The sequence below is a fragment of the Eumetopias jubatus genome, unplaced genomic scaffold (assembly GCF_037043125.1).
Source record: "Eumetopias jubatus isolate StellerSeaLion01/CBP00866 unplaced genomic scaffold, mEumJub1_p1.0 scaffold_10, whole genome shotgun sequence".
Taxonomy (NCBI): Eukaryota; Metazoa; Chordata; class Mammalia; order Carnivora; family Otariidae; genus Eumetopias; species Eumetopias jubatus.
The window spans coordinates 96,759,748-96,774,747 of NW_028274816.1; the positions used below are offsets into that span (position 1 = coordinate 96,759,748).

The window sequence follows — 15,000 nt, forward strand, 5'->3', positions numbered from 1 at the left end:
ACCCACCTTTGGGGTTGAAGTTCATGCCCAGCCAGGCACCCCGACTCTGGCCCTCAGAGCTCTGCAAGTGCTCCCAGACAAACACGTTCTCCATCTCGTCCAGAATGGACAGGACCGCCCCACCCGCTGGACACAAGGGAGGCCCACATCAGGACGACAGTGGTCCCCCTGGGATAGCAGAGGACCCCCCCCCCCCGCCCCGAGAGAGGCCCCAGCCTGAGTGGAGGGTGGTGCGGAGTGCGCATCTGTGTGTGGGCGCCCGGGTCCAGGGTTACTGACATGTAATGCCACACGTGGGCTCTGTGTATTGGAAACTGATGGGGCGCTTCTGTGTGAGAGCTGCCTGTGGGTGGGGTGCAGCACGGGGACTGCGTTCCCGGAGCCTCTAAGGGCCCACGACAGGGGTCACTGCCTGAAATGACCCCGTGGGGGCTCTGGCCTGCACTGGCCCACCTCTCTGGCAGCGCTGCAGCGCCTCCTTGTGGCCCAGCAGCAGCTCCATGTGGAAGGAGTAGCAGTGCTCCCGGAAGGGGATCCACGCCGAGTCGGCCAGCCCTTGGGGACAGCTGCCATGGTAGCTTATTCTTCGGGGAGGAGGGGGCCCTGTGGGGAGGGGAGGGGTGCAGGATTGAGGAAGTGGCCCAGAGTGCTCCCTGGGACAGCCTACACCCTGCCCACCCCCTGACCCCACTCACCAATGTTCCCGCCACAGACAGCCCCCTGCAACTTGGTGTCGCAGCTGGTGGTGCGCCAGGCCCCATCCACGTCCACGTAAGCGCAGCCCCCTGGCTGCTGGGGCTCCCCGTCCTGCCAGCTCACGTAGCTCAGCGGCTCCTCCGAGACCCAGGAGTAGCGCCGGGAGCCCTGGGCACGAGGGGGCCGTCAGGGTGGGAGGAAGGAGGCCAGTGGTGGGGAGGGGGCAGAGGCAGGTAAGGTGAGGCAAGAAGTCAGGAGGAGACGGGGGGGGGCGCAATCGGGGGAGCAGTCCCGGCCCACCTCCTCACTGGCCAGCCCGATCCAGAGTGGGGTGCGCAGCCCTCGGGCGGCCTGCGTGAGGAAGGCCTGGGTGTAGGGGTCCGGCACACGGGCCAAGCTGGTGTTGCGGCTCTCACACAGCAGGAGGGCATCCTGCCAGCGAAGAGGCTTCTGCAGCAGCCGGAAGGTGCCGTTGAGGTAGGAGAGCTCAGTGCCGGGGGCAGGGGGTGACGCTGCTGGGGATGGGCTCAGGGAAGGGTCTACAGGGAAGGGGGCAGGGCTCAGGCCGGGCTCTGCCCCCCTCACCCCATTCCCAGGCATGAAGCTGGGGGATCACCAGACATAGGGCAGAGACTAGGTCTCCAGTAGGCCCAGCGCCTGGCGCGGATGGACAGTGTTAGCCTCTGTTACCAGTAACACATTCTTGCCGAGCCACAGAGGAAGCGGCCTTGACCTAACTCCCACCCCAGGAACCCCTGTAGAACAGGCATGGAGCCGTGGGGGCCTCAGACACGCAACTTCAGGTTCCCTGACACCAGGCATGCCCCGTGTCTAGTTTCCCCCGGTCAGACCCCCAGACCCCCAAATCTTCCTCCTGAGACCCCTTGATCCTCACTGCCTTTCCCTCTGATTGGCACCCGGTCTTCTTCCCAAGCAGATACTGGACTCTGGGGGTGACCCAAGGGACCCCCTGAGGTCGGGGACCGTGTTTCGTCATTCCTCTCAGCAAGACCCACAGCATCGGGCCCAGTGCTGATGTTCCCAAGTTCACGGGTGACGCGTACCTGTGCCCTTCTGGCAGATGAAGCCGTGTGTCTCCTCTGTGCAGCTCCGATCATCCCAGCGGCCAGTGAAGTGAGCAGAGGGGCTGTGCAGGACCACTGCACAGCTGGTCTGGGGGGAGGGAGCCGCTCAGAGGAGGCCCGGCAGCTCTGCCCTTGTGCCACTGCCCCCAGAGGGCTGCCCTCTGAGCAAAGAGGCTGGTAGAGTGGGGACCCTGGGAGTGAAGGCAAGTGCCGCAGGTTGCGGGCCGGGGAGCAGAGCGAGGGGCTTCCTCACCGGTATGTTGCCGCCGGGAGCAGGGCTAGGGCCAGAGGGCTCCCCAGGGGCCCAGTTGGTATACAGCAGAGGTTCCTGCTCCACCCACTGGAAGTCCTTCTGAGAGGCGTGGAGGCCAATCCAAAGGTCAAAGCTCACATTGGGCAGGCCGGCTGTGATGAAAGCTACAGTCCCCCAGAAGAGAGAGTTATGAGCAACAGGACAGCCCCTTGCCCACTCTGCTCTAGCCATTTTTTGGGGGGGAGGGGGGCTGTATCAGAGGATACTGGGGCCTTCCCATGGGCTGGCCCTACCTTGCTCTAAAGGGTTTGCAATGGTGACCAGTTGGGCCTCTTGCTGTTCACAGGAGAACTGTGCCTCTGACCACTTCACACGGTCCTGGGGGTCCTGGCCCTGAATTCGGAAACACTGGGGCGGAGGGGAAGGCGTGATGTCCAGCTCCACCGCCCTGTCCCACAAACCCAGAAACTCTGCCGTGTAGCCCTCAGCGACAGGCCCTGGGGAGGCTTTGAGGGCCGTGAGGACAACAGAACTGAACCAGGACATCCGGGGCTCCTCGAGCCTCTCAGCCTGGCACAGCACATTCACGTCCACCTGCCAACGCTCAGGGGGAGTCTGTAAGTGGCAGGACGTCCTTAGGCCACCAAAGGATCTACTGCCTATGACGAGAGCACCTGGGCCATGCGCAGGGACAAGGTCTGTCTCGATTTCAGCTAAACGCCTTCCCAAGTGTTGCCTGAAATCTGTTATTTGTCCTGTGAACTTAATGTTCATCCATACAACACTCTTATCTTCACGTCTGAATGATCTTTGTTAGGCAGCAGCTGGGTGGGAAATCTCTCAAGTGAAGACTATTTGAAAATGAATGATTTCCAGTGATTTCCCTCCTGAGTGTGATGGGGGAGAAAGAAAGGAAGGAAGCTTTGGAGTCGCAAAGAGGGCCAGGGGGCAGGTGCAGGTCAGGTTCCAGATCTGACTTAAACTTTCTGTAAAATGGGTGGGAATAAAAATACCTGTCTTCTGGGGTCATGTTAAGAGTTAAAGAGAACAGTGCATGACCAGAGAGTAAGTGCTTACACAAGGGGACGCTCTTACTATCGGGATGAGTTCTAGCATCAGCTTACTGATACCAATGTCAGATTTGGGGTAGAAAACTGTAAACCCAGAAATAATGCAAGAGTTTGGGAGAGGTTTATCACAAAGCCCTTGCATTTCATTTCACAGAAGTAGTTCAGAGCTACTCTGAGGCCTCCTTTAAATAACTAGTAAAATTAGTCATAAAATTAGAACCAGCAAGGTCACATCATATCAGCAGCGAAAGAGAAGTATCAGCTCAGTCCAGCAAACAGTCGGGGCCTCCCTACCATGTGCAAGTGTATTAGGTGGTATGTCGGGGCCAGGGGCCCTGCCCTCCAGGAGCTTAAAGCTAGGGGGAGAGGCGGGCCTTCACTCTCTCTCCCTACATCCAAATGCTACAGGGCTATAACAGACGGCAGAGACCTAGTAAAGCAAGGTGTCTGGGGCCAGGTAGTAAAGGGACAGACAGCCTCGCATACTCCAAAGGCTTCTGACAGGGGAGTAACTGGTATCTTTACAATGATGCTGACACATCAAGAAAAAGACCAAGTACATATATACCATGTATTCTGTTTTATATCCGGTGGAAGAAGCCACGAGAATAAATTTTTGGGAAAATGTGATGACATGAGAGAAATGCTCAAAATAGAACACTGAGAAAGAAAAGCTGGATACAAAATTGTGTTATGTAGTATGATCTCAATTAGGCGCAAAAAGGCAGGAAGCAGAGTAACAAATATTAATAGGGGTTATTTCTGGAAATAAGGATGAGTGAGTTGTATTTTCTTTCTGTTTTTTCCCAAGTTGTAATAATAGACGTGTTACTTTTTTTTTTTTTAAGGTCGAAAAGATATAATATTCGCTTGAATATTCTGAAGACAGTAAGAGCTCCATGACACTAAGGGGCTGGCTACACTCCAACGCAGGACAAAGATTTACGGATTATATGAGCTAGTGTTAACTAATCTAATCCTCACAATCCAGCTAAGTGGTTTTATCGCAAAGAAAGCACGGATCGGGGCTCAGACTCGTGATGCCAGCATTAACAAGAAAATAAGAAAATAGTGCTCCTCTCTTCCTGGGACAAGCTCTTGTCAGCCACCGGATAAAAACAATGACGATCTAATCAGGTCTGATCAATCAGCCCAGGAGTGCAAAAGTAACCACTTTGGGAAAGAAGCTCACCGTCTAGAAGGAACATTCTGCAGACATGTCTAGAAACGTCTCCCTTCTGATTAATGTTACTGCCCCCAACTTTCCCATCTGCATGCTCAAAACCCTTGGGAAAAGAATTTCCTAAATGTTGTTTCAAAAAATCTTCCAAAGACTTGTTCTTAAAGCATCTTAAATCAGGTTTTCTGATTAGTTTACGAGGCAGATTGGTTTAGAATGCAGAAATGTACTAGCCGATTTTTACACTAAAACCTTTGTTTCATTGGTAGAAGGACTGAAAAATGAAGAAAGCCCGGCCAACAAAGGACGACCTTTTCCATTTTGATATTTTGCCTTTGTGAGGCAACTTTTTCATCTACAATAACCATTAAACCCATGTTTTAAAGTAATTCGAACTTCAGACAAGACCTGTGAAGTCCCAAATCACAAAGTGTCAGACCAAAATTTTTTAAAAAGAATGAGATAAATGCAATCACCTTGCTCTTACTTAAATTATTTAAAGATGATAATTATTATAATTGATCATTTTTGAGTACTTTTCTCATACCACTAATAAAAAAAAAGTTTTTTAGGGCGCCTGGGTGGCTCAGTCGTTAAGCGTCTGCCTTCGGCTCAGGTCATGATCCCGGGGTCCTGGGATTGAGCCCCACATCGGGCTCCCTGCTCCGCGGGAAGCCTGCTTCTCCCTCTCCCACTCCCGCTGCTTGTGTTCCTGCTCTCGCTATCTCTGTCTCCGTCAAATAAATAAATAAAATCTTTAAAAAAAAAAGTTTTTTAAACTTAAAAATACTCTTTTTCAGGGACACCTGGGTGGCTCAGTTGGTTAAGCGTCTGCCTTTGGCTCAGGTCATGATCCCAGGGTCCTGGGATCGAGCCCCACGTTGGGCTTCCTGCTCAGGAGGGGAGTCTGCTTCTCCCTCTCCCTCTCCCTCTGCCCTTCCCCCCTGCTCATGCTCGCTTTCTCTCTCTCAAATAAATAAAATCTTTTAAAAAAATATTTTTTCAATCTTTAGCTCATGCTTTATGTTCTTTTGTTCTTGTGCACAGTTTACTATATATAACATTAGTCTATTAGTACAGAAGTAAATACACATTTATTTACACACATATATATAATGTAGACACACCTATTTTGTATGTTCAATCTTGTGTTTTACTAATAGGAGTTCATTATCAAAATGTGTGGCGACTAATCTAGAAAACTCACCAAAGTATGCGGACACCCTCCTTCCCTGGTAGATTAGCAAGGGCACTATACAGAGTTACTTTCCCAGGAGTCTAGCCCTGGCACTGGGGCCAAGTAGTCAAGAGGCCGTGACTTTGATGTTGCCAAAAGGCCAGGACTCCTGAAGCTCGGCCTTCCTACGTTCACATCCTCTCCCCTGACTCTACTGGGTGGCCCCTCCCCACCTCCTACCTTGTTGAGGAACTGGTTCCAACCAGAGGGGCAGCCCCCCAGGGCTGTGGGCGGCAGGTCCGGGGGCTGGGGCTCTCCAGTGCTGTTGCTGCGCTTGCAGATGTAGGGCAAGGCCATCAGACACCTCTGGTCCCCCCAGTCCTCTGCAGAAAGAGTAGGGCAGTCATTCTAGCACAGGCCAGGGCCGGCAGCACCCTTGCCTCATGCCCTAAGGAGAGGACATGGGGATCAGGTGCCTGTGTCCAGCTCTGAACTCCAGGCCTCTGTGGTTGCTGGATCATGGGGACCGGCCCCCTCTCTGGGTCTAGCCCCTCTTGCGTTGTGGGAAAGAAAGAGAATGAGAAGAGACTGATGGGTCTGCCCAAGCTCACCGCACTGTCCCCAACGTCAACCCTCTCCCCAGCTTCTGCACCCTCTGTGCCCTGCCCTTGCCCTCACCTCGGCTGGCGGTCATGTACACACACTTCTTATCCTTGCCAATGGGCCGAGGCTTACCGGGTGCCCAGGAGATGAAGTTTATGATGGAACCATCTGTCCACCTGCAACGACATGGAACAGAGATGACTCGCCCCGGGCCCAACCTCCGCTGTATACAGCAATGAAGGCCACCAAGATGGAGGGCAGGGCAGGGCCTGAGTCCAGGGGCTCAGCGGCCACAGGCTGAGTGAGGCTACTAGGCTCAGGGTCACTGGGGACCCAAAGGCCTGGTGCGTCCGGGTAAGGTCCAGCCCTCCCTGGGCACTCATTCTCTAACTAGAAAAGTCCAAGAATCCCAGAGCAGAGGTCCAAGGGCGACAGCGTGCTCTAATACGCATGTGCTCCTGGTCCCTCCTGCCTCGAGCCCCTCATGCGGGGTAGGTGGGTACTGAATACAAAGAGGCCCCTCCGGAGGACATCATATGTTCTTGCCCATGTCCTGAGGGGGGCTTATTCATGAGTGGCCTTGGCATAATAGGAGCTGCCATTATTTGGTGCCCAATTATGTACTGGATGCTGTGCTAAGGACTTCGCATACCTTTTTTCTAATCCTCAGAGCAATCCTACCAGGCAGGCCTCATTATGCTCATTTTTCGATGAGAAAATCAAGGCCCACAAAGGTTAAGTCATTGATCAAGGCCACAGAGCCACGGAGGAACAGAGCTGGATTCAAAACCAGGTCTATCTGTCTCTGTGGGAGGCCTCCCTAGCTCCCATTTGGGGTCGTGGCTGGCCATCCAGGCACCCGCTCCCTCCCGCACCTGCTGACCCTGGAAGGCTCCTACCTGAAACGCCCATCACTCTCCGCAGTGTGCAGGCCAATCCACCAGTGCTGCTCTTGGCCCGGGGACAACTGGGGAAACCGGTCAGGCAGATGTGGGTTGGGAGGGCCTCTCCTCCCCAGGCCTGCCCTCCCCTGCCCGCCGGCCCATGCTCGCTGGGGTGCTCACCTTCTGCAGGTTGTGCCCCAGGAAGTCCAGCTCGGCCTGGCTGTGCACGGAGGCCAGCTCGGCCTGGAACCACGTGCAGATGCGCTGCGCCTGAGCCCACGTGGAGTGGTGCTCGAAGAACTTGTACTCGGCCTCCTGGAAGCGCAGCCACTCCAGCCGGCCTGCGGGGGCAGTGTGAGTGTGGGAGTGGCGGCCAGGCAGGGGTCGCCTGCTCGCCCTGCGGCCAAGGCCAAGGCCCAGGCGGGTCCAAGGGCAGGCAGAGGCGGGGTGCGAACCCCTAGGCCCCTCGGGCAGACACCTCTCCAGGCCCAAGCTTGCCCCTGCTTGGAGACGGAGGCCAACAGGGTTCCAGGCGCCCCGGTTCCCCTTCTCTCAGCTCAAACCCCTAACTCCTTTCGTTCCATCCCGGCCAGGCCCTGCCCTGGAGGTGATGCCCCTCACCCTCTCCCGAACGCCACTGAGAGCCGGGAGGCCCGGGGGGCCTTACCTTGTGGGCTGACGTCGGGCTCCCGCACGTCTCTGCCTACGGGGACAACAGAGACAGAGACGCTGCAGGGAAGGAGACCCTCCCCTGGATTCCCGGCCCCGCCGCCCTTTGCCCCCTTCCCCGTTTCCCAGCACCATCCCACCCAACCTCGAGGGATCTTGCAGATCCAGTCCAGCTGCGTCTCGCACTGCATGGCCACCCACTGCAGGGAAGCCAGGTCGAGCACTGCACAGCCCCGGATGTCGTCGTCGTCGTGCCGGCTCCGGTCGAAATTGTGGTAAGAGAACTGGAGGTCGGAGTGGGAGAAGGTTGTCAGGCACGAGGCGCAGGCCTCCGCGTCCCCAGAACAGATGCACAAAAGGCCGGGCCTGAGCTGGGAAACCCCAACCCGAGCTGGACGCCCCGCCCCCCTTTTCTTAAGCTGCGGGCTCTGGCCAAAGACCCTGTAACTCGACTAAAACCTCGCCCACCGCCAGGCTCTGTCCCGCCCCCGAAGGACCACGCCCACCTCAAGCCGCGCCCACCAGGGCCCCGCCCACCCCGACCCGCCCCCTCTGGGCCGGCTCACCCCGAGGCCGTCGCTCCAGCGCCAGCTCTGCCCGGCTCCCGGGTCTCGACGGTTCAGGCCGATCCAGAACCAGTTCTGCTCGTGGATCTCGGGCTCTGATTCACTTCAGCACAACGCGGGGGTGGGGACCGAAGAGATGGGGATGAGAGGTGCAGGTGCGGGTGACCTGGGCAGACCCAAGGGCCTGGGGCCCCTCCATCTGGGCTTCACACTCACCGGCAATACACTGTTGGGGCCACCTTTAGAAAGTTCTCTCCCCAGAGAGAACTGACTAGCTGGACCAGGCGCCCGGCTCACTGGGGGTGGGTGGCCTGGCTCCCTTCCCTGGCTTCCCTTTAGGTGGGGTTTGCCCTGCCAGCAAGACTAGGTTTTCACTTCAGGGAGTTTAGTAAGTCGATGGAGACGGAGCATAGACCTGGGGCTCTGGAATCAGAAGCAGATTCCAGCGCCGGTTTGCCCACGGAGCGGCTCCCTGACCGCGGGCAAATAACCCGACCTATCAGCCCACACGGGTCCGTGATAATGTCTACTTCGTAGGGCTGAAGAAGAGACCCAATGAGGACTCAGTGTTTAGTGCAGTACCCGAGACATGGTGAGAGGCCATCGAGAACTACAACTACTAGTCAAATAATGTAATCTTGACGTTTGCTGGAAAGACATGTCCCTGGGAATTAAGATCCCGGGAAGCCTGGATCCACTCGGATTTTTTCCAAAGCTAAGGGATTAAAGGTGCTGGGTGTCATAGGTGGCCCACAGGACAGACATGGGGTCCTGGAGGGACCCCCCCCAGGGGCAGATGCTCACTTTTGTAGCTTTTCTTCTCCTGTCTCCCAGGAAAGGCTGTTTATTGAGGAGAGTGGGCTGTTATGGGAATGGTGTTGGGGGCGAGGGGCGCTTGACTTGGATCAGATTTTGCCATGGAGGAGGCACGGGGAGGGCAGTCACTTTTGTAAAAGGCTGTGAGTCTGAGGGGGGCACTGCTGGTTCCCTGACGCCGGTGAGCAACCAGGGAGACCAGGGCTCCCTGAGGGAGGACAGGATGGTCCTGGCGTTCGCTGTGGATACACAGGTCATTCTGAGCCCTCAGACAGGCCTCCCTGGGGGCGCCTTCACCTTGCCCCCTTCCCTGTACCCATCAAAACCAAGAGCCCACACAGGTGCATGCAGGCCACTGCCCCAGGCTCAGTACCCGAAGATCTTGTTGAGCATGTTGGCCACAAAATGTTCCTCCTCATAGCTGGCCAGGCTTAGCAGCTGGGCCCCCAACTCTTGGCAGGCCCCCTGGGCCTGCACCCAGGTCTTCTTGTCCTGCAGCCGCTCTGAGCTGAACACCTACAGGAACAAAGTCCAGGTGTCTAAGCTGTCCCTACTGGTCCACCTGCCCTCCCATGACAGCAGTAGGGAGGAGGGCTGGGGCCTCACAGGACAGGGGTGCAGGCTAGCCAAGACAATCCTGCTCATTAGAGAATGAGCCCCGGGGGAGGGGAGCCAGGTCCTAGAGAACACCTCCTGCCCAGACCCCTGAACCAGCCCAAGACCTGGGCTCTCCTCCCAGAGGAGCCACCGTTTGCTGTGGGCAAGTCCCTTCCCCTCCCTGGACTCAGTTTCCTCAGGTCATAAAAGACCCTGGACTATGTTAGTGGTTCCCAAACCCGGCACAGTTTAAAAATCAGAGAACTGGGCCCTGCCCCAACCTAGTGAATCCCAGTCCCCATAATGGCAGCCTGGAATTTATTTTTATCAAGCTGCCCAGGTGATTTTAAAAAAGCGGCCAGCCCAGCCCCAACATTTGGGAACCTCTCAAACTGATTATCTCTATGTTTGTTTTTTTCTCAATTCCTCCTGTTCATTGAGCACCTACGATGTACCAGACCTGAGCTTCCACTGGCAAGAGTGTCATCAGAACTTACCTCTGTCTGCAGTCTGCTGTGGGGAAGCAGTGTCCCCGGGGCCCAGTTGCCCAGACCGTGGCTGGGCCCCCCTGGGGCTGCCTTCGACCCCGGCGAGCTGTTTCTTTGCTCCTGTGCCTCTTCCCCCTGCCATGCCACCAGGCTGCCTACCTTATAGCAGTGGCGGAGTTTGGGGTCCGACCCCCAGCCCTGGGGACAGGAACCGGTGAGGCTGGGCGTAGGGTCTGGCCCAGGCAGTTCGGGCGTCACTGGCGTGCCCAGGCTCTGCCGGCAGATGTAGCGAGCCCGGAATGCGGTGCAGTTCTTCACCTCCCACAGCCCCATGGCGCTGCCCGTGGCCAGGGCCACGCAGCCCCCACGGCTGTACCCTGGAGGGGGGAGCAGGAGACCCGCTGCCTGAGGACTCATGGTCCGGCCCTCCCCCAGGTCCCCCGCAGGACACCACCCCGGCCTCGGCCCCCACACTGGTGACCAGCTCGGCCAGCTCCGCAGGGACCCAAAGGGCATGGAGGCAGAGTCCTAGCTCTGTGCCTACTCCTGTGAGATTCAGGCAAGTGGCTTAACTTCTCCGAGGCTGTTTTATCATCAGCCTCATCAGGTCATTGAAAAGGCTAAAAGAGACAATGAATGCGAAATGGCAATGATCCTGATCGCCAGCGCCCCCGCGCTACTCTAAGCACATCATGTCTATTCATCCAGTTCAGCCTCACATCAGCCGCAAGAGGAAAGCACCGTTATCCTCAGTTGACAGATGGGAAACTGAGGCTCAAAGATGTGCCAGGCGGTTTGGCCCCAGACCCTGAGCTCCTAATTACTCTACCCCACTGCACCAATGATTGGTTTACTAGGAAGCCCTGGGACTCGGTCCTGGCGGGGGGAGGCAGGCCCATACGGCCTCCTGGCTTCCCCAACGAACGTCAAAGAGGGGGCTGACTGAGTGCCGCAGAGGAGGGGCTCACCAGGCTGGTCCCGGTTCCAGTGGGTGTACATGACCTCATCTCCACTGAGCCAGCGGAAGGAGCCGGTGCTGTTCAGGTCCTGCAGGGCGGTCCAGAAGTATTCGCCATCCCAGTTGTAGATGAGGCTGCTGACAAAGGCCTGCTCAAACCTGGGGGAGAGAAGCCTGTCAGGCAGGGAGCTCGAGGCCCAACCTCCCCTGCCACCACCATGCCCTGGGCCATAGGCCAGATGCCCTGCCCTGGGAGCTTGGGTGTTGTACCCAACCGGCGACTTGCTGAGGGAAGTGGGGGCCCGCAGGGACCCTACAGCTGACACACAGCAACCGAGCTCCCCCTGTCTTGCCTACATCTCCATGCCTCACGGAGAAGAAAGTAGAAACAGACACAGCCAAGGCCTCTCTTGGGCATCCAGCCCGCACCAGCAGGGCCCCTGTCTGTTCCTGCCCCTGCCCAGGCCCTGCCCCACAGTGGGGTCACTTAATAAACGGGAATCATTCTTGGGACGATACTAGAAAAAGGGCCCTGGAGCCATTAGAGGCTCCAAGGACTCAGGGTCCTCTGCGCTTGATGGCAGAATGCCACCCCGTTTGATGGAGAGGCCACATTAGGCCAGGACAGGCATGAGGGCTGGTCTGGGTACGTGCCCCGTCCTGTACCTGTTGGTGATGGTGACCAGCTGAGAACCGTGGTCGGTGCATAGGCGCCGGGCCTCACTGTAGGTGACTTGGTCCTCTCCCAGCCAGTAGCAGGATGGGCTGTGCCATGTCCAACCCTGGCTCAAGAGAGTGGGCAGAAGAGGGATGTCTGTGGGGAGGACTCTCCCTCATCCAGAAAGCCTGGGGCGGGGGATGCCATCAAGAGCATCCCTGAACCTGCTGCAGGCTGGGGCCCAGGACAGAGGGGACTGGTCTGACACCAGAGACGGTTCTTCCCATGCTCTGTTCTGTACCTTATCACCTCACACTTCCCTCCCTACCGACACCCACAACTGCCAGACCAGAGGTGGACGCATGGCCCAAGGGTGGCTGATCGGGAGGTAGCCAGTGACCCGCCTGTGGGCTGGCGAAGCAAGATGACTGGCTCACTGGACTCCTCTCTTGGGCATTTAAACCAAGAGTCACAGTGGGAAAATTGCCAGTTGGCTGAGAAACCAGAGCTGAAGTGCTGGGAGAGCTGCCAGGCTGTGGAGGGACCAGGTAATCTTCAGGCCCTGGAAAAGGTAGAGTGAGCGGAGGGTGCGCCTAGCCTGGGGTCGGGGGACAGACCCTCAGCGGGGAGCAGGAAAGCTTTGGAAGAGACCACTGCTCTGAGCAGCTGGCTCTCTACCATCGAAGGCTTCACCCAACAGACCCTTCTCCCCTTGGGCCACCCTGAACTCTCTGCTCCTGCCTTTCTTTCTTTCTTTTTTTTAAGATTTTATTTATTTACTTGAAAGAGAGGGAGAGTGAGAAGGAGAAGCAGACTCCCTGCTGAGCGGGGAGCCCGATGTGGGGCTCAACCCCAGGACCCCGGGATCATGACCTGAGTCGAAGGCAGACGCTTCACCGACTGAGCCACCCAGGCGCCCTGCTCCTGCCTTTCAAAAGAGGAACTGAGACTCAGAGGAATTAAGTCACTGGACTTTATACACAGACAGTACAAGGTGGAGCCCGCACTTGAACCCGCACCACAAAGGCTACGCCTGTCCTCACGACAGCCCTGCTCCTCCTAAGAGACACCAGGTGCCTGCCAGGGCCTTCACCTCCAGAAGCCCTTGAGATGGGAAGCCTTGGGGTAGGTTCAAGGTTGGGAGAGAGACACAGTCCCTTGGGCAGGAGCCAGAGCAAAAGTGAAGCTGGGGGGCGGGGGGGGGGGGGCAGATACCGGGGACAGGGGAGTGGTAGGGCTGTGCTAAGATCCCAGCTCTCCCAGGGTATTAACCGGGGCTGCTCAACACTGCACACACAGTTCAGGTGGCCCTGGTGCCACGGCAGTTAGTCACTCATCCTCACTCCCCTACCCCCAGCTCACCGAGGGCAGGACAGAGCCCCTGGGCCAGTCCCTGACCACACTAGCCCCCCGGGCGCTTCAGCAGGGCACCTGTCTGCTCTCTCTCCTCCCCACTGCAGGTCATGCCCGTTGTTGTTTCAGGCCCCTGCCCCTGGGGGAGAGCTTGGAGTTCATGTGAGGTGGGGGGGTGGTAAGGGGGCTTACTCCAAAGGGAAACAGAATGAAGAGCCAGACTGGCAGCGAGGGACTGGCAGGAGCGTGGCCTTGGCAGATGGAGCCATCAGGGGCCAAAACACCATAAAGTGTCTTTTTTGAGCAACCTCCCCATATTCAGCCACACCACTTACACCGCTGCTTGGCTGAGGGCCAGGTTGTGAGGGGGGCCTGGGAGGGAGGGCCTGGGTCCATCACCCACCCACAACCTCATTCACACATGCACTGCCCCACTAATCCGGTCAGTCCTGATCTCTTCCCTCCCTGATGGTCTGGAAACCCCCGGGGCTAGGAACACAAGGAAGGCGACACCAGAATGGCCTCGTTCCTCCAGAGGAGACAGACAAGCACACGCTCTATCAGATGGCGGGGTGTGTTGTGTGCCAGCAAAGACAGAGGTGGCAGAGCAGGACTGGGGTGCACCCCGGCAGCCTCACTCAGGTGATGACTTGGAGGCCTGCCCACACCCACCTCCTGTTCTCTGCTGCCTCTGGGAAGTAGCTTCTTCATGCAGAGTGGGGGTGGGGAGCTCTGCTTCCTCCCAACAGCCCCCACCCTACCGCACCCCACCTCATCCAGTGTCACCCTTTCTGGAACAGAGCAGTTTGGAGAGTAGGAAGAAGGGATGTGCCAAGCAAGGGAAGATGCCGTGGGGGGCTGCGGGACTCCATCTGCCCCCTCCCTCCCCAGGGAGCCCCTCTGGTTGGCCGCACCCAGGGGCAGCTCCAGAAGCACCCTCACCTTCCGGCAGCCATGGTCCTCCTCGGCCGTCCCTTGGCTCAGCTGGCCTGCCTTCTTGCAGATGGACGGCAAGGACTGGTTGCAGGGACTATCGTTCCAACGACCTTCCTAGGGACACAGGATGAGGGAGCGTCTCAGCCCCCTTCCCCCAAAGCCTTTGGTGAACCTGATATTTAGACCTTCCCCTGCCTCCAACTTGAGCTTTGTGTGTTCCAGGCTGGCCTGTGTCCTCCGTCTCCTAGCCAGCAGTTTGTCCGCCTTCAGCTCCATCCAGAGGGCAAGGGTGTTTGTGTCCCAGCCCCTAGGAGAATGCCTGCCACGTGGCAGACACCCAACAAATAATTGTTTATAAATTTTTAAATAGCATCCCTTATGCCAGATGGCTCTAGCACCATAGTCCTGGCACTGTTTGCAGGATCTCACCACAGAATGTCCTCTCTGTCCCTGGAGTCGGTACTCTGTCCCTCTGACTTTGTCTTTTTAAAGGGTCTCACGTCTCCTTGAAGCCCTCCAGCAATTCCTTCATCTACCCACAGGGCATGTGAGCCAAAGCCGCGTGGCAGATAGTCACCACCCCATCATGTCGGGAGGAGACAGGCCCCTGGGCTGGGTCGGGCTGCACAGGGCAGCCCTGCCAAAGGAGCAGGCCCATAAAATGCGTCTTCCGAAGCCACCTGCCGGCGGGGGGGGCGGGGAGAGCAGTTGGCAGAGCAAGATGATGCCAGGGAGCGTCCTCAGGCCCCTCTGATCCTCCCAATGACCCTCCGAGGTCGGCGCTATTAGTGTTCCATTGACAGATGAGAAAACCAAGGCACAGAGAGGTTAAGAGACTTGCCCAAGGTGAGCCAGCTAGCCGGGGGTGGGGAGGACTCAGACACTGGCAATCTCTCCACGCGGAAGGGAAGGGGTTGGTGGGGAAGTGGGGGCTTCTGAGAGGCAATGGGGGGAGTGGTTTGGAGGCAGGAACTGACAGTAGCACTCCTTCAGCCAGGGTGGCCCAGGAAG

The 15,000-nt window shown here is 57.4% G+C and overlaps 1 protein-coding gene across 4 annotated transcripts in view; it reads right to left on the bottom strand.

Annotated features, from left to right (window-relative positions):
- Window positions 1-15,000, bottom strand: part of MRC2 (mannose receptor C-type 2) — a 54,942-nt gene that overhangs the window by 2,397 nt on the left and 37,545 nt on the right. For all 4 annotated transcript variants that reach the window (XM_088028208.1, XM_028087536.2, XM_088028209.1 and 1 more), the window contains 19 exons: window positions 13,996-14,103; window positions 11,709-11,824; window positions 11,053-11,201; window positions 10,244-10,461; window positions 9,373-9,515; window positions 8,184-8,286; window positions 7,763-7,901; window positions 7,616-7,651; window positions 7,129-7,289; window positions 6,964-7,031; window positions 6,140-6,240; window positions 5,702-5,844; window positions 2,328-2,442; window positions 2,035-2,198; window positions 1,761-1,869; window positions 997-1,235; window positions 696-864; window positions 454-603; window positions 7-126 (listed from right to left, as the gene is read on the bottom strand). In XM_088028208.1, the coding sequence (XP_087884334.1) occupies window positions 7-126; window positions 454-603; window positions 696-864; window positions 997-1,235; window positions 1,761-1,869; window positions 2,035-2,198; window positions 2,328-2,442; window positions 5,702-5,844; window positions 6,140-6,240; window positions 6,964-7,031; window positions 7,129-7,289; window positions 7,616-7,651; window positions 7,763-7,901; window positions 8,184-8,286; window positions 9,373-9,515; window positions 10,244-10,461; window positions 11,053-11,201; window positions 11,709-11,824; window positions 13,996-14,103 (2,551 nt within the window). The remainder of the gene's footprint in view (window positions 1-6; window positions 127-453; window positions 604-695; window positions 865-996; window positions 1,236-1,760; window positions 1,870-2,034; window positions 2,199-2,327; window positions 2,443-5,701; window positions 5,845-6,139; window positions 6,241-6,963; window positions 7,032-7,128; window positions 7,290-7,615; window positions 7,652-7,762; window positions 7,902-8,183; window positions 8,287-9,372; window positions 9,516-10,243; window positions 10,462-11,052; window positions 11,202-11,708; window positions 11,825-13,995; window positions 14,104-15,000) is intronic.